General features: G+C 39.2%; 1 protein-coding gene across 2 annotated transcripts in view; it reads right to left on the bottom strand.

Annotated features, from left to right (window-relative positions):
• ESR1 (estrogen receptor 1) overlaps positions 1–19,720 on the bottom strand; it is a 285,662-nt gene that overhangs the window by 69,995 nt on the left and 195,947 nt on the right. For both annotated transcript variants that reach the window (XM_067542424.1, XM_067542423.1), the window contains exon 5: positions 450–785. In XM_067542424.1, the coding sequence (XP_067398525.1) occupies positions 450–785 (336 nt within the window). The remainder of the gene's footprint in view (positions 1–449; positions 786–19,720) is intronic.

Genomic DNA, 19,720 nt, shown 5'->3' with positions numbered 1-19,720 from the left:
TGTGATCTGGACATCTGTTTGCTAGGAAATAGACTTGAGATAACTAGCTCATTTCACATAAGCCACTGAACATCTTTTATACAGCAATAACTTTCGTTTCCAGACAGATCTAGGCAAAGTTTGATTCACTGACCTGACAATGAAAGATTATATCCTGGTGCCAGTTACCCCTGAGCTAGCCAGTGTCTTTGTCAGACAATATGTCATGATGCTCAGTAAAGAGTTTTTCTGAACAAAATTTTCCCTAAAGTTTTGCCTGTATTTCCCTAAAGTTTCCTTTTAAGGAGCACCACATGACGTTTGTAATTTTACAAATATGGATACTTAAATGAATGATTTGTAGATAATGATTCGTAGATAACTCTATGCATGTGTGTAAATATCTTCACTGAAATGTCATATTAGAACTTTTTCCAGTTAACCAATGATCAAATGCTCTATTTTCTTACCTGGGACCCTTTTTGCCCAGTTGATCATGTGCACCAGTTCTCGGTCTGCAAGATTGGTCAACAGGGTCATCATGGAGGCTTCACTGAAAGGTCGGTTAGGATCATACTCAGAATAGACTATGGGTGGCTCAGCTTCCAGCAAGGCACTGACCATCTGGTCCGCTGTCAGGGACAAGGCTGGACTGTTCTTCTTGCTATGCTTAATCACAAGAGGACTCGTCCACAGGGTGGGGGTTCTCATCTCAGTAGAAGCAGTTCCTCCATTCCTGGCATCCTGCTCTTCTCTTTGACGTTTGTGTTTCAGCATACGTCCACCTCTGCGGTCTTTTCGGATCCCTGGAGACACACAAGATTGCAATTAGCTTCCTTTCCTTAAACCTGTACAACTAATTATGTTTATAGCTTCAACCAATCAGCAGATGTTTCCGTAGAGGCATGCAGCATTCTTTTCTTCTTTTCCCAAGAACCAGTCATAAACATAGGATCTTATGCTATTTATACAGGGGGAACGTTACGTATATTTGTCAAATATAACATTAAGAATTACTCTTTATTGTAAGTTATTTATAACATTTAAATGGATTTGGCTTTGGGGCAGACTTGTCAAACACCAGCCTGGGGAAGCCATGATTTGATGCTTCGCTCCTCTCAACAACAATAAAAATCAGTAACTGAAGTGAATAAATATTTTCCTACTATATGAACTACCAAAATATGCCCTTCCGGCATACAAATAATCACTCATGTTTCGGAGTCTTTTTTCAGTGAGCAGGTCATCAGGGATAGCTGACTGCTAAGTGTGGCTCAAATCAATCACAAATGTAGGACCCCAAAACTGCTCATGAATGCTGTGGTGCTAGTGCTGAAAGTCTTATGAGGCTCAGATCCACCAATTATTTTAATTATAGCTTAATCTAGCACTGAACAGAAGCTTGTGTTTTGGTAGTGAGGAAGAACCACTCAGTGAGGTTTTCCCCATCATACATTGTTCAGATACTATGATAATGAGTGCTAAATAAGTAGATGAAAGCTCATAATAAGGATAAACATAAAGTGATATGGTAAGATAGGTCACAGGACGACCTGCTTGTTAAGTGAAGAGAGGCACAGAAGATACACCTGGATTGTAAAATTTCTGGGGCAGGAACTGTCTTCTTTGTTACTTATCTGGGTAGTGCTTAGCACAAATAGGTCCTTGATCCCTGATTGGGATACCTACCATAGTAGTAACAGCAGCAGTAGTACCAACAGAAGCCCTTGCCATAGAACAAAATCCCTCTTTGTGGAAAAAGTTACAAGGAAAGTATTATGAATGGGTCCTGATGGGTTCCATCAATGCAGAAAGAAAATGGAGGTCAGATGTGAAACTAGGGAGGAGGCCTGGGTGTCTGAAGTCTGGGAGAATAGTTTAGAAGAGCCACCAGAGAGTGGTCAATAGATACCATGCTGATTGTGTGAGGCGGACGGGTCCTATTGGGTACCCACTGCATCCAGTGAAAAGCAATCCATCTCAAGCTCTCTTGAAGGTGTCAAACCTTCACACTTACCGGCATGCGTTAAATCTACAAGGGGCCCCAAATTTGTAGCACTGACCAGCCCCCTCAAACACAGTGCTTTCTTTATATAAAGAAATTTATATAAAAATGGCTTACAAACTTTTCCACAATGTGAACCAATGTTACAAGATAAGTAAACACACACACACACACACACACACACACACACACACACACACACAAAGCCATAAAGAAAGGGAGGGTGGGCGGGCATGACTCTCCTGAAACCTGTTCATGACCTCCAACCTGAGAATCTCTGATCTATATGAATAAACATCTTCTTGCAGAGAATGACATTTCATTGAACTAGGGCAGTGTGAAGTGGACAGAATTTTTATTCTAATCTACTAATACCATGTAGTTCCCCTAACTATATTCAATTAATTTTTCCAAATACATCAGGTTCATTAAAGCTCTTACTACTAATCACCTGACCTTTTCATGTTTTGCCCATTAGTTAAACTAATATTTTTTCTAAGACAAGTAGTGTTCCCATTTTTCATAAATTCATTGCTATTTTTCCTACCACAATGGCTTCCTAATAGCAGGAAAAAAAGACATTTTGGCAAAACATCATCCTACACACTAGTTCTCACAAGTAGATTACTGGAGACTATTGAATAAGAGGTCTTAGCTGCTATTTTCTGTTGCATGGTTTATATGACTATGATTGTGTATTAAAATTTGCCCATGAAATCAGCAGGCACAATTATATGAAAAAAGCCATGTGGTTCACATATACTTGAGCACATCATAACTTTACCACATCCTGGATTATAGAACTGCTGATTCAACACATCTGATTGATCAAAATATAAAACGTGCATATCTATGAAACCTGCTCACATTTACCCGCTTGCTGTGATGAATTTACAGTGATGAATGTTATATAATCAATAGACAGACTGATCAACATGCAAATTCACTCTGAGGGCATTAAGAAAATGTCCGTTTTGTGTCTGCTAACCACCACCCCCTCAAAAGCCATCTACTTAAAATCACCAGTTGGCATTAGTAAGAATGTAATTCGGTTGTGTGTGAAAAACACTTTTTCTTATATGCTTGTTCACCCAATCATTCCTTCCTCCCAGATCATTGTTTCATAGAATGATGAGTTTGGTGTTAGTAGATGTTGAAACCAGGAGATCACATGGCACTGAGGTCATGAGAAAGCGTTTTGTCTGGTGGTAGAGACAAGAGGGTCTCATTACAATTCCTCCTCAAACATTCTCAACAGCACCAAATTATTTACATTTCTGACAAAGTTCCAAGGCTCATTGCAGCAAAGAAGTATTGGAAAACATTCACTCAGAGCACAACTTGTGATACAGTGTAAACCAACACCAGGTAATACCACTTAGTGGTCAAAAAGACCTACACTGAAGACAAAAAAGATTACATGAACATTTTAGGCACAGAAATATTCCAAGATTCAATAACTGTATACACTTATAATTTATTATTTTGTCTTACAGATTTAAGTCACCAGTAAAGCTGGCTAGCCTATATTTCATATATCTGATGCAGTAGTGAAGCAGCTAAGTAGATGCCTGGTATAATGAATTATTGTACAATAGCTTTTTTGCTATATTTGTGCGAGGTTTTTTTTCCTTCTCAAAACCATGTTACGCTCTGCAATAGTTAAGGTTAAGAACATTTTTCTGTTTAAGGCTTGATTCTTTTAAATGCTCTACAATCCACATGTTTACTCTGATTTTCCACAAGTTTGTCTATGTGCTAGGTATGTTCTTCCCGAAACCTAACACACTACGGAGCACAGCAATCCACCCATATGGGGACCCACTGACTTTACTCAGGCATAAAGGACCATGTGGGCCAATCCCTGTGCAGGATCAAGGTCCAATTTTAAACTAGAAGCTTCCTGAGTAGAAACAAAGGATTCCTCAATAGCAAGGCATGGATAAAATTACCAATATTATTCATGCTACTGTGATCAAGATGCAGAGAGCCAGATCTTCACATGGTGTACGTTAGCACAACCCCATTAACACTAGCTGGGGATATAACCCAAAAAGAATGTTTCTGTGCTAAACAAGAAAAAAAAATTGTAGAGACATAGCACTAAATTGTTGGTTTGGCTCAGTTCTTATTCCACAGGGTTAGTCCTCAAGGAACGCTGTTTTTGATAGAACAATTTTGACACACAGAAACACCTCATTCCTGAAGCACCTTCTGATAGTAACAATCATGAACACTAAGAGCAGAGATTTTGAAGGAATTTCTAAAGGCAAAGTACTGCATTGTAGGATGGAGCTAGGAGGATATGCTGATTTAGTGAGTCTGCTAAACTTGTCTTCTATCCATATCACAGGAGAGCCTTTGTAGAGCTTCATCAGTTCAGCCAGAACTAAGCTAAATATCTCATTCCAGGGATGACTACTGGTACATTCAACTGGAACACACAACATGGTAGAGTCATGCATATGACAACCGGCACAATCAATGCTTGCTAAAGTACTCTGTAAAATGTTGTGCTAATATGTAGTATGTACATTGCAACACAGGGCATAGCAAACAGTGACTTCTGTTGACATCTTTCTGCCTATGAACGCTATTTAAAATTTTGAACTGATGTTCGAAGTCTTATCTGGGTTGGACCATACCTTCCTGAGATACCATGTCTCTCTGTTTCACCATGGTCTTTCAGATAACCTAGGGTGCAGTGTTTTTGCTGATACTGCTTGCCTTGATTTGCATGTGTGGAGATTGCTGATAGGACATCTACAACTTTGGAATTCACTTCCCTATTTGTTCAAAGAAGCCAGTTTGTCAACCTTTAGTGCTTGGTGTAAAGACCATCTATTTTCACAGGACTCTGCCTGGTGATAAAAGTAGGGATATTATACATATATATATATGTATATGTATATATATATACACACACATATATAATATATGTGTGTGCTTATTTTCTAGATGGCGCATATTATTTTTATTTTATGTCAGTTAACTGATTTTGTTGTTTTGTTTAAATTATATGTATCCAGACGCAAATGAAATGGGCACTTTATTAAAAATCAGAAAAATAATAACTTATATGGGGCTATATTGTATTTTAGATTGGAAATTATGTCACAAATTATTGATGTCTTAATCCAAGATTTTTCATTCAGTCTTATCATTCCTCTCTATATGTTAAAGAAATATTCAGGGTTCCTCTCACATCAATGAGATAGATCAATTTCCTGCTGAAATGTTTTTAATGGTGCATTTTAGAAGAATACAGTGAAATCTGTTAATTTCATTTTCTTGCTGGAACTCGTAGTTTTGGCACTTAACATCGACAAAGCTGCATTGTCAACTGAATATTCAGTATTGAATATTCACTTAAATAAACAGGTCCACTTCTGTTGAATCCTAAGTGAAAATAATTTTTTAAAGAAAATATATTCCTTTTTTCATTTCCCTGGGCACATCTGCTCCTCCACTAAAAGAAATCAGAGCCAGCCTCACAGTTTGAGAACTAATCTAAGCAAATATTTTAACCAAATTTATATAACCAGTCTCTTCAACAGCTCCGTATTTTGCTGTCTGTGTTCTTAAGTCAGACAGGGAAGTGATGGGCAATATACACAGGTGGAGTGTCTGCCAGTTATTTTATTGGCCATATGTTGTTGCTGGTCTGTGAAAGAACTGACTACTTGTAATCATGCAAATAATTCACATTTCAAATGTGTATATTGGATTCATTTTTGTGAGTTTCCCACTACCTTTACTTTAAAATGAAGGAGGAGGTTTCTTGAGAAGTCAGCTTAACCCTTTGAACCTAGAGAATACCTGGCAGAGAATCCTGACATACCTTGGTGCAAACAAAGCTTTATATTTTACTTTAGGAGAAACATCTTAATAACCCATGTTCTACTTTGCAGCCCCAGAGACTGAATCTGATCATTTTAAATGCGTTCCTCCTGTCTCACATCAGGCACTAAAATTATTATGACCACAGATAGGAAGGCTCTTAAATCTATGTAAGCATTGCTGCTCATCAGAGATTTATATAAGTTTTTACTACTAACTCTTCGCTTATCCCCTAGATGGAGAAATGAGATGGTTATTCTATTATTCATTATCTTGGACTAAGGGAGTGAGTCTCTCCCTGAAAAATTTGTGAGCCTCCAAATTTCCTTCAGTTTATCAAATTTTATCTTGGGTTTCTACAAGAAAAAGAAAAACAAGCAATGCACAGACACTGATTCCAAAGACAAACATTTCTATCAAGCTACAATTTGAGCGACCCATTTCTACAGCCAAACTTGAATTGAACCTTTAAGTTTCTGAAATGTATGGATACATTAATTCCAGTCAGTACAGAACCAGAACTGCCAAAAAAAAAAAAAAAACCTATGAAGAAGGCTATCCTACCAAAAGTGGAAGTACTGAGAATCTTGCAAAAAATCTTGTTCTTGCAATATTTCCATTTGAGTTTTAAAGATACGGTGATCAAGATTTTCAAACTCCAAATAAAGAGCCAGTTTTCAAATTTTTTGAGCACTAGTAGCTCCCGTAGAAGTCAAAAGGAGCTGCTCAACAGCTGAAAACTAGGGCATATATTTCGGTGCCTAATTTAGAAGTAACTTTAGCCACCTATTTTTGAATTATTTTGCTAATAAGTTCAGAAAATTCAGAAATGCTTTGAATAATCAATAGAATTCTTGGGTGATTATCTTATCCTAACCCAATGTCCAACTTCTAATCTTTCTGACAGTCTCTGTTTTTCTTCCCATCTAACTAGTCAGAGTGATAAAATACCAACTTCATTTGCACATTATGTCAATTATTCATAATACTGAAGCGGGGCTAAAGGGACAGGATAATTTGTTTTGAACAGAATCGACTCAAAACTGTGTATTTTAGATTTAGAAGATCATTCAAAATTTTTGAAGTCCAAATTCTGTTTCACTGAGGAAAAACATTAATGCTGGAATGATTTATAATGTTATTTTATTTCTTTTGTAGTCTTCGAAGCTTGGCAAAAATAACTATCAGAAAAAGAACTTATTGTTTTCATAGCACAACAGTATTTAAAGCATGGTTCTTTTTTAAATTAAAATTTTCTTTAAAAACAGTGGTTTAAATTAAGGAGGGAAAGTATTTCACAAAACTCAAAGAAACGTTTGTGAAACCTAAAACCTAAAAAAAAAAAAAAAAAAAAAAGTTCCACGTGTTTTATAAACTCCAAACCACCATTGGATTAATCAGTCTTTACTATATATTCAGTACCCCAAAAGCACTAAGTATGACAGTATTGGGGGGGGGGGGGGGTGGTTGCTGTTTTTCCCCCTCCTGTTCGGGTTGTCAGTTTTCATTAGCACAGTACAACACACACACACACACACACACACACACACACACACAGAGTGCACTCTCACACTAGCCATTCATTTTCAGTGAAAAGGTTTGGTTTATAGATCTCAGTCAATTTGTGTGCAAACCTATATGAATTACTTCAGTCCTTGGAATTCAGTTAAGGGCAGGAAATGCATGCCCATAAAGTCAGGTCAGACAGGAGATCTTGGCCTTAAAATTGCAGGCTCCTAAAGGGCTTTCTGGCTCCATACAGTAAGACATTGTGCACTTTATCTTAGAAACACAGCCTTAAAAATATAAGCATTAATTTCACTTTTTCAAAATAAAAAACTGGTTTTTATTGGAATATGCTCAGTATGCTCTAATCTGGGAGAGTTTTTTTGTTTGTTTTGAAAAAAATAACAACTGAAAAGAGTTTTGTAGGCTTCTCTTCTAGCGTTCTTGGGCTTTGGTCCATGATCAAAGATAGATCATAACAGGGAGTTGTGGATATTTCTTCCTTTACTGTAATTCTCACCATAAACCTTTTCTGTGCCACTTATGTTCCAGAAAGGAGGGTAAGGATAGCAGTGTTTCTCCATTGATAGGCTGGAAGAACACTTGTCTAATGTGAATCTGTTTACCTTGCTTTTCCCCAAATCTAATATAATCACTATGAAATACATCTATTCTTTAGGCTGTGCTCAAGATCATGACATAAGGGCTTTCTTGTACCTATATTTCTGTAGTGTAATATCACAGTTCTCTTATTTACCTTTGATCACAGAAGGGTAATTAATAATTGCGTCTTCTCTGATTCTCAGAGATCTCTCCTAGGCATTTAAATTTGATTAATTTCGTACGCATTTTTTCAGCAAAATGAATCAACCTTGATGCAATCAGTACACCCATATCTATTTACCTCACAAAAAACCAAATGGATCTTTTATTTACAATTTGTAGTGCTAATACTGTATTGAAGATTTCTTAAGCAGGTTTGTTATCAAATGACAAATATATGCAGATCCAGAATATTTGTCCTTCTGCAGGCAGTTGCTTAGCAACATGAAATAACCAGTGGTTTCCTATAGAACAGTGATACTTAGACCTCAGTGATTCATGAGCCAAATTAGTTATCAACAATACCCAAAAAAGTCACATTAGTTTCATTTTCTATTTTTGTATATTTGTATATATATTATTCTCACAGCAAAATGACTGACCAAGTATTATTATTTTAATCAACTACAACTGATTAATAACATAGGAAAAGCATCGTGATTGGTTAATAATTTAATCACACAGTTTTTTAATATCATTTGCTGCAAAGAGCCTCAGGAGACACATTAAAGAGCCATGTGTGGCTATGAGCCTCAGTCCGAGTATCACTGCTATAGAAATACTAATTATGCAGCTTTTTGTTTGCTTCTTTGAGAAAGCAATGCTTGATCAAAAATCTAATTCTGGTTTCTAGTGTCTCCTAAATTGGAGTCGAGCTGATGAATCTGCCTTGCAGCCAAAAAGGTCCAGGCATTTCCAATCTCTGTCTGGATTGTTAGGATGGGATTGGTACTGATGGCTTCTCTCTTGTATTGCATTGATCACCAGAGAATTTGGGGTGAGGTGAGAAAATAAAATATTCAGCATCTTTCATTGGGACATAGTACTTTTTGTCGGTGAATCTGCAAGTCGGAAGGATGAATGACAGGGTCTGCCTCTGCATCTTTGCAGGATCAAGTAGAGCCTCACAGATCGGTAGTGCAATTTTGGAAGAAGAGGATGTGTGGAGGATATCCAGTAGTTTATGCTGCTGGTCTTTAACTTCCTCCAAAAGGATCTGCAAGGATTCTGCAATCCAGTGGAATAAATCTTGACAGTGTCTGAAGTCGTCAGCAGACATAGGGGGTGGAGGCATGATAGCCTCGTCAGGTGAGGAGGATGAAAAATGTAATGTTGGTGGAGTTTCCTCCTCCTGGTCTTCCTCTGCACTTAGTATCAGCAGTGGGTTCTGAGGGCGAGAAACCAATGGAGAAGGGAGATGTGTAGCTCTGCTGCTTTGCTCCCTGGGAGGGTTCCTGAACTGCACCCTGTATGGCCCAAGGGTCCCAATATGGCCAGTTTGGTGGGAGTGGCACATGTGGTTGCATCCACAGTGTTCCCTGCCAGGATTGAGGACCAGAGATAGACTGAGTATAGTGAGGATGAGCAGGTATTAGTTGTCCAGATGTTGAGGGAATGGTGGTGCACTTGTCCTCCTCTTCCCCTCATCACTTGGAAAGGGAGGCGCCATACTCGGTGGAGAGAGGGAGGAGTATCACGAGTCTGGAGAAGACAGGGGAAGTGGTCGGAGGTCATGTCGCAGAAGCAGAAAATCAGGAGTTTCAGAGACCAACAGATCTGCCAGTATCTGAAATCTTGTGGAGGGGGAAGGAGCATCATCATGCCAGTAAGAGACATGGTGCCAAGGGAAGGATGTATGCCCCTGAGACATCTGTAGAAAGCATCCAAGGCTTGGCTAGTGCCGATGGCTTGTCCAATGCCTATGACTCGGCTGGTGCTGAGGATTTGCCCGGAGCTGCTGACTTGGTCAGAGCTGACAATTTTAATGGCGCCAAGGTCTTACTCAGTGCCAATGGCTTTGTCGATGCCAGAAGCAACACCGGTGCCATAGCTCCTGAAGGTGTCTTGTCTCAGTTCCCTGAACTGGGAGACGATGCTGAGGGCTGTAAGTCAGCCTGGTTAGGGTCTTAAGACCATTTCTTTGAGCCAGTACCGGGGATACTCAGACAAACCCTTGAGCTTTGTCCCCCGTCAGATGAGGCTGAGACAATCTACCATGCTGGAGACAGTGCTTTGGTGGGCTGTGCCTCAGAATGTGGGGAGGAAGCCCATTTCTTGTCATCTGAACAAGCAAGGAATGACTTTCTCTTCAGGGATGTGGAGAGTGAGGATCGGCAGTCGATCTGGCAGAGCATGAGGGCTTCTGTGAAGAAGAGTCAGGGCCTGGGTCCAATGCTGGTCATAACAATTTTTCCATGAGGAGAAGTTTCAATCTAATGTCCTGGTCCTTTCTGGCCCTAGGTTTCACGCCAAGGCAGTGGGAGCCCTTTTGTTGGACACGTCCCTCTCCCATACAGCAGATACACTGCTGATGGCTGTTACTGGGAAGGTGAACCTGCAAGAAATGTGCCTCTTAAACCCAGGGGAACCATGCATAAGGGTGAAAGAAAAGACTTCCCTGTAGGGAAATGGGGGGAAAAACGGAAATTTAAGCTATGAAAGAACTGTAAAGATAGATACAATTTTTTTTTACACAGATGAGAAGAGGAGAAGAGGAAAGAAACTAACCACAATATGCTATCAGATAAGACACTCTCTAATGAGGAACTCAGAGAAGTGGTCTCTGCTGCAAAATCCATCCCAAACTAAAAGTGGTAGACATGGAACTAGGGGCAGTCAGATCGCACTGCACTATATATACACATCCATTGCACAGCGCAAGGCAGGGAGGTGTACCTGTGCGGTCTGATGAGTACAGCTCAGGAAGATCTCCGATCCCGGGAAAAGGGGGCACTGCTGCACCTACAGTGGAGCACCCATAAGGACATCACTCTAAGAAGAACCATTCCTTCCTCCATGCCTGGCCTTTTTGTCCTCAAACCTCTAAACACTCTATGGTAAAGCCACTTCTAAGCATCCTTATACTGCTCAATAGCATCACATGGTTCAGATCCTATAGTTAATGCCCATTGCATTGAAACCCATACAGATGACAGAAATATAGGCAAAAATCCAAAAATTTACAAGGATGGGAATCAAATAGCCCTGGAAATCTGACACATCTAACAAACTAAGATGAGAGCAAATATCTGATAGGGCAGGAGAGAGAGTCCTGTTACTAGGCAACAGAAGTGTAGGTAGCAGCTTCTCTCCAAGGACCAGAGTACGGTTTTATTTTTGCACAGCAGTGTTATTGCATATAGATCTTTTGCTGATTTGCCAGATAACAGATTTTAAGATGGGAAAGTAGTTGTCATCTAGACACTTGCTGTGTAGCTTTGGGATTTAGCTCTCCCGAATCAGAATTTTTTCTCCCTCGTTTTGGTTTTATGGTACATAAACTTTCTATTTTTTGTGTTTGTATTCCATTTTCAACAATATAATTGGTTATTCTTATGAGATCAATCGGATATATGGTTTTCAGTTTTCAATCATTTTTATTAATGCAATTTGTAAGACATTGTGGTGTTTTACTGCAACAGCCTACTGTATTATATGTCACAATAACCAAATCTCTCAGAATCTTTTCCTAATACATGTACAACCCTTCCCCTGTAAAGAATCCCACATTTAGGAGGAATTGGGTCTAGTTAATCAGGTCATTAAAGACTGGGTTAAACAATAAAATGATTAAAAATATAAACATCCGATGAAAAGAAAGAAGATTTCAGAACTACACAAAACCAAGCAGAAACAAGTGAAAAGAATAATATGAGAAACAAAGAAATAGTGAACATCAAATTGTAGAGAAAACTGGCCAATAAAAGAATTCTTTACAGATGGAAAGTAAAAGAGAAAACTGTAAAAATTGGTAAGAAGGAATTGGAGAGAAATCTAAGGAAACAGCAATTATTTTGGAAAAGTCTTTAAAGAGGAAGAAGCGGAAGCTGAGCTACCTAAAACGGGGATCATACTTTTTGGCCTAGTAGTATATAATGCCCACATACAGTATAGGCAAGACAAACTTAAGCTTTAATAAAATAATGATGAATTATACTTGATAGAAATAGGAAATAATAATAATAAATTTTTTTTTCTAGAATTGCTACTATACTTCTGAAATTACCAGACTCTCCAAAACCTTAAAATGCAATAGTTTTTGAGAGAACAGTGGTTTCACTTCAGTGAGTCCATGTCATTCTGAAATGAATATAATTGTAAGAATATGGGTGTGGGAGTGGGATGGTGTCCAGCTGTATATGCTCTTCCTCTTGAGAGCATTACAGTGGATTAAATCATCCAACATTACACTGAGCAGAGCTCAGGCTTCCAATGCTCTTAGGGGTTGGGCTTATAAAGAAAAGGCCAGGTCAAATAGATAGGTGCTTTCTAAACATTCTAGTAATGGTTTCTCTCTTCTCGTGAAAACTTGCACATTATTTGTAGATAAATACAGTGATGAAATACACACCTGTCCAATGTACCAAAGATACCTATTAAACTGTCATCTTAATAATTATAATTCATCTGAGTGAAGATTAGCGTGAATTTGGTGAAACACGACAGAATAAATTTAAGAATAAATTGTATGTATATACATATAAAAATTGCATCACCATTTGTGATTATTTTCTCTAGTTCTTTGCAATGAAATATGGAAATGACTGAGCTTGTTAACGGATTGCTGTTCTCCACATTTGAAAGATGACATGGAACTAGAAGTAGTGTAGTGGATGAGTGGTACTGCCTACACATAGGCTGTAGGTAAAATCTAGGCCACTTACTTGCCACTAGAAAAAAAAGTTACAACTCTTTAATTAAAAATCAGATGTTCCTTCCCAAAAATGTACTTGGTTCAATTTATTTTTCTTACAGGTCATGACTGGATACTCAAGTTCTCATCAGAATGCAAGTAATATTTTGGGTGTGGGAAGGTGGGTTGTTTAAAATACCCCATGGTCTGTATTTATTTGCAGATGTGATTTCGCCTCATTTCCAAAATTTAGACTCAGTGCAACTTGCAAGCTTCTTTAAACTTGCTGGGGTCAAAAAATACACATAGTAAAATTAGTGACATCTTCTAATTAACTTGGAAACTGATTTAACAATTTGAAAGCATAAATATAATAGAGAATAATGAAAAATGATTTAATTTAGCAACAATGAAAACACTACTGGACACTGATAGAAAAAGGAATGAATGTGACATTCACACATAATTGCATCAGTAGGACATGGATCAACATTCTCTGATATATCCTACCACAAAAAGAACTGGAAAGAAGAAGGATTTGCCCAACTGCTCATGAAAAACCCAGTGCCCTGTCTACACTAAAACCTCTACCATTGCTACCACTAATAGAGCTGCACCAGTGATAGTACATGGGTGAGAGATTTTCCAGGAAGAGTGGTGTAGACAAGTCAGCAGTGTCATGGTTGGCACTAAACATGGTATGGTCTGAACATAGCATGATCAGTATTAAGTAGACATGGCAGCTAGTTATGTTTCACTCTTTCCAGATGCCTGTACTGACACATCTAACCACTTCAGAGTATTTTTTGCTTTATACACAGCATCCCCCAATCATGCACTTATTTAATTCAATAGTTTTAACAACTTCTTTGGAAGTGAAATTAGGCTCTAAGGGTGCCCCAAAAACATATGGCTACTGAGGTTGTTATCTGGCATATAAGAGCAGAGAGTTGGATTGCATTTTTTTAAACCAATTTTCATTATTTTTAAAACTATGTTTACAAAAGATGGAGATTTGCCAAAGCCATTTATGATTGTGTTCTAGGTCCAAATGTCCTATTATGTTTCAGCATGATGGCCTTCCCAAAGAGATTTAGAGGCCTGGCAGACTGAGATGCTCTCTTTTTTCCATTTTGTTCTCTCTCTATAAATTATTGTGATCATTGAGAAGCTGACTGTGAAAATATTCCAAATTCAGGATTTATAGATATTAATGTACTACTTTTGGATGCAATTCAGACAATTTGAAGACTCGTTTATTATAGAATGCTTTTATAGAATGCCATTAAATAGAAACTTGAATGGTGCTGGTGTCCCAGCTGGGTAAACAGTTGCTCTAAATGAGAAATGCTGACAGGAACTACTTTCTAAAAATCTAGAATTAAGCTCTGTCTTAAATGTATATTCAGCTGCATAACTAAGGTGGTAGCCTTTAAAATCATGCCAAAATCCAAAGAACTAGACTGGGATTTGGACTACACATTTTCGAAGGGGAGGAAAAGGGACTGGGTGGACCATCCAGGTCCATTTGAGTTCCCAGAACTTTGGTTCAGGTGTGTAGGGGTAGATGGATGCTATGTGCCTATTTATTCCCCATCCAGATGAGATGGATATGGAATGAGCAGAGCCTTCACACCATACATCACTAGCAAACAAAGCTGAATTGGCACAGAGGTGATTGTCATTTGCTTCTGTTATAAGCCACCAGCAAATTATAACCCTCTGCAGCAAAAATGAAACACAGAGGAATTGTGATTCATTGGCGTTTTCCATAGTCAGAATGCCTCGGGGGCATGCTTATGGGGATACAGGTTACACACCACCAGTTGGCTCTTCTGAATCCTTCCCACATTATCAGATGTTACTCTAGGGTATGAGCAAGACATCACCATGCCTTTGTACCCTGGGTTCTCTTTGCATGTCATCCGTGTTGTTATGTCCCATGTTTTCCCTGTCTGAGGATATGTATATCTACCTGAGCTAGCTTTGAACTAAATAATGGCAGTTAAGCTGCAGTACGTATGCATACAGCCACACCCAGAGTGGCCACTGCCTATGCTGCCACAGCTTCACCACAATGGTTACTCAGACTAGCTTTGAAGCTCGAGTATATCTACATGTCCTGCAGAGTAGACATACTCTGAGTTGTGTTTAATGAATGGATTCTTTCAGTTGGCCCCTTTTGCATGTTCCTGCAGCTGCCCTATGGCACACCTGCCATGGCAAACACTCTCACTTCATTCTTAACAAATGTCCACATACCTGGATATCTTTAGAGATAAGGGGTTGTTAAATCTGACAAATCTTGGAATTTGTGATTAATTCATTCCATGTAATACCCAATATTTTTCTAAGGTATTTGCTTTCAAAGGCATTTGGACATCTGTCTGCACCCTTTCGGTGGATTTACACTTACTCATGGCTATGGCTAAAGTCGCATTCTAGTCTTTAGGCAGTAATAACTATCTCAGTATTTGCATTATTGAAGGTACAGCAAGTATACAGAAGTACAAGGGGAAACTGCTGATAATGAGATACTTTGGTAAAATCAGCAATTTTAAAGTGCCCTAGTTCTGTAATTTGAGCATGCAGTTACCGCAGTTGTAAATACTAATTAGTTATTTGTCCAATCAAATGGCCAAGTATGCATCTGATGCACCATCTTCCAGTACAAATACTTGGTTTTCGTGTGCAAGTACAGTAACTGTATATGCAAATTATGTATGGAGTTGCTTGAAAACTAGGTAGGCAGTTGCTTGACTTACCCTTTTTAATATCAGTGTCTTACTCTTAAGTCACTTTCTATCTTAGGAAAAGAAACTAGAGTTAAAATACAAGATTTGGTAATATCCAGTGCATCTATGGTTTTTTTTAAACTATTAGTATGATGTTCTGAATAACCATTATGATCATGAATATGACATTTGTTGCGTGCCTTCAATCTATAGGAGGTGCTCAGAACCTCAGGTCCTAATTCCCTCTCCTTATCCTGTTGTGCCTACCATTGAGTAGGAACTATAAATGCTTTGAAAGGTTGTTTAACTTTCCCATAGTTTCTGTAAGTACCACCTTACTAGAGCAGGAATTGTAATGCCTCTTATAGCAACAGCCGCTGGAAAAAGTGCTTCTCCTTACTGACACTTCAGAACTGACCCGAAGTCTAGTAATTAAGAAAAAGAATATCTACCTTTTGAAAATAAAATACATAATAGAAGTAAATTAAAAGGGCAACTGATGTTGTAAGGTTCTCAGTATGCTGGCATTCATTCTGAATTCCACTCACAAATTCCAATGTATGGAAATAATTTAGTTTACAGCAAATCGAAACAGGAATTTTTAAAATGTGTTTATAATATTAAATATCGCTCTTGATATTTCACTGTGGTAGTGCAAGTCTCCCATACCTCTTTACTCATTGTCATACTTCCCAATGTTAGTCTACTTATACATTATAAAGTCCTTGGGCAGATGATTTTTATTTAGGGCATTGCAAAATAACAGAGATGGCTGAAGTGTATTCAATTCATTTTACCACGAAAAATAATGTATTCAACAATTTTTTCTCGTTATCCATTAAGCTCTAATAAATACAAATAAAATAGAAAATCAATAACAAAGGTTGACTAAAGCCTAAAATTTAGGTTTTTACAAACAATAAAATTTATGTTTTTTATTTAAATGTTCCCCTGAAGTGTTTGTATCCCAAGCACTGCAACACTAGATCCTTGGCACTAGATCATGAGGGCTAAGAGGAAACTGATTCTAAACAAAAATCAAATTAACAAACCTGTTTTCATTGTCCAAGTACAGTGAAACAGAAGACTGGTGGAAAATAATTAGGCTACTACCTAGCACCTTTACTGTACTTTACTTGTTCAAAGTACTTTACAAACATTTATTAATCAATTCTCACAACATACCTGTGAGGTAGGTAGATGGGATAATAATATTATCCCCATTTTTTGGATGGAGAAATTGAGGCCAGGAGATTACATGACTTCCAAGGCTACACGGTGAGCCAATCACTGAGCCAGGACTAGAATCCAGCCTCTAGATTCCCAGTAAGATTTTTTTACAGTTATTTAATTTTTAATAATCTCAGCTGTTATTTGTAATGTAAATAAGGAAAATGGGCTGGGGCTGAGGAGGGCAGGTGATTTTCATATGTAATTTTTCATCTGATAGTGTCACTCTCAGTAAGGCTGGGTTACCTCAGTTGCTAATTTCTGCACTCAAAAGGCATGGGGTAACATATGTAACGGGAACTTTGCCATTTACCAATACTAAAACATTCGGAAAAGAGAATGTGATTCATTAGTGTGATAGCAGCTGGAGAGGCTGAGTTACGATTTATTCTCATCTTTCTGCTGCCCAGTGCTTACTTTTAACCAATCATTTATTAAATGCATAACCTTGCAGGGGAACAATAGTTTGCTCACATATCAACATAATTTGCTCCCATATGTATCTATCTATATCCTCAACACAGGTGTTGTTTTGCTGCAGTTCTCCCTGTTTCATTATTGAATATTGCACTGCACAACAGGTTGTTTTAAAAGAGATGTAGCTAAATCCAGGTACTGTAGGCCAGAAAAGCACAGACTGATGTACTTTGGCATTTGGATCATATGTCAGTGCCTCATTTGGTGGATTAAGTGGTTATGTGGAAGCCCAAGAAATATATCATGCTTTCAAATCCTGTTTGTTGAGAAATAAATCATCTTTAGGCTTGATGTAGGATATATTTTGGTTGGCCATGAAATAGAGTACATTTCTGGTAATAACTTACCAACACTCTGTGCAGGGGATGAACCACCGCAGTATAAAGACACAGAAAAATGTGTGCAGAGAGTACATATAAATGGTTCCAGAAAGCAGCTTAGCACATAGGCAATTACAGTTTAAAGCTAATTGCTGAAGACAGCAGACACAGCATTTAATTGAACTAATTTGAAGTCTTTGATAATCCTCTGTAAAGGGCTTCCCTTGCTCACCAAATAAGTACTGTATGTAAGGTGGCCTGGAGGAATCACTGTGGAAAAAAAGAGCTATTGAAGCTTTATTATGTTCCTAATAGGGTATGAGAATTTTAACAAAACTATCAGTAAATCAATATCTTTGGCTACACAATTCCTGGAATGCTTTCATTTCCCCTTCTGCCCCCCAAATTAATTCTGGTTTGGCTCTGAGAACCATCCGTTGGCGTAGCAGAGTTCAAACTTCAATCTCTGCAAAAAATGGTCTTTGGCAGTAAGACAAAGAGGTCTGAACTGTGTAAGAAAAAAAGTTAAGTAACCCACCCCCCCAGTTTTATTAGCTGGAAATTAATTTTCAATCCATCTGATTTTCAAAATTTACCCTTTTCTCCCGCAATTGATTCCACTCCCAGTACCCTGTACCTCAACCCAATTATATACATCAAAGATTTTTCCTTCGCAGAAAATAGTTCTGAGTGATCTTTGATTCTGATTTTCACAGCCACCAACAAGAGAATAAATAGAATTTGTTTCAAGAAGAAACAAAAAACAAGGTTACTTACCAGTAACTGATGTTCTTCGAGATGTGTTGCTCATATCTATTCCAATATAGGTGAGTGCATGCCACTGTGCACAGTTTCTGGAAATTTTTTCCCCTTAGCAGACCCCATAGGGTCGGCTCTGGTGCCCCCTGGAGTCGCGCGGTATATGAGGCACTGCCGACCCTACAGCCCCTCAGTCCTTCTTTCTGCCAACTGCAACAGTGGGGACGGAGGGTGGGTTGTGGAATGGACATGAGCAACACATATCGAAGAACATCAGTTACTGGTAAGTAACCTTGTTTTCTCCTTCAAGTGATTGCTCATGTCCATTCCAATATAGGTGATTAAAAAGCAATACCTTGGAGGTGGTTGGAGTTATCGGTGAGCTGCCCTCAGCACTGCTCTGCCAAATCCCGCGTTCTCTCTCACCTGCTGAATGATGGCGTAGTGGGATGTGAAGGTATGCACCGATGACCCAGGTGACGGCCTTGCAGATGTCTTGCAGGAGTACTCTCTCCAGGAAGGCTGCAGAGGAGGCCTGAGCTCTGGTTGAGTGCGCTGTGATGACACCCAGAAGTGGCACATTCGCCTGCTCATAGCAGCACTTGATGCAGGATGTGATCCACGCGGAGATGCGCTGGGTGGAGACAGGTGATCCTTTCATCCGGTCTGCCACTGCAACAAAGAGCTGCGTCGATTTCCGGAACAGCTTTGTCCTCTCGATGTAGTAGGCCAGGGCTCGTCTCACGTGCAACGAATGCCATTTTCGCTCCTCCTCCAAACCGCGTGGTTTGAGAAAAAACACGGGGAGAAAAATGTCTTGGTAATAATTAAATTGGGAAACCACCTTGGGCAGGAAGGCTGGATGCGGCCTCAACTGCACCTTGTCCTTGTAGAATGCAGTATAAGGGGACTCCGAGGTCAAGGCCCTAATCTTGGAGACCCTCCTAGCCGAGGTAATGGCCACCAGGAAGACTACCTTCCATGAAAGGATGAACAAAGGACATGAAGCCATGGGTTCAAAGGGGGGCCCCGTGAGTCTAGAGAGGACCAGGTTGAGATCCCAGGGAGGCACCAGGTCATGGACCTGTGGATAAAGCCTCTCCACTTCCTTGAGGAACCTGTCTGACATGGGATGGGAGAACAGGGATCTCCCCTCCAGCAGCTGATGGAAGGCCAAAATGGCCGCCAGGTGAACCCTCAGGGAGGCCAATGCCAGACCCTGAAGCTTTAGCTGGAACAGATACTCCAGGATCGCCTGAATAGGAGAGAGGCTCAGTGGAATACTCCGGGACTCCACCCAGCAGGTAAACCTCCTCCACTTAGCCCAATACACAACCTGTGTTGAAGGTTTTCTGCTGCCCAGCAGAACTTGTTGGACCTGCGCCGAGTAGGTTCTTTCTCCCTCCATCATCCA

Source organism: Emydura macquarii, unplaced genomic scaffold, assembly GCF_026122565.2.
Source record: "Emydura macquarii macquarii isolate MOO-44397 ecotype Brisbane River unplaced genomic scaffold, CSIRO-AGI_Emac_v2 contig_705, whole genome shotgun sequence".
NCBI classification, from domain to species: domain Eukaryota; kingdom Metazoa; phylum Chordata; order Testudines; family Chelidae; genus Emydura; species Emydura macquarii.
The sequence above is the reverse complement of the archived record's forward strand: the minus strand, read 5'-3'. Positions and strand labels throughout refer to the sequence as shown.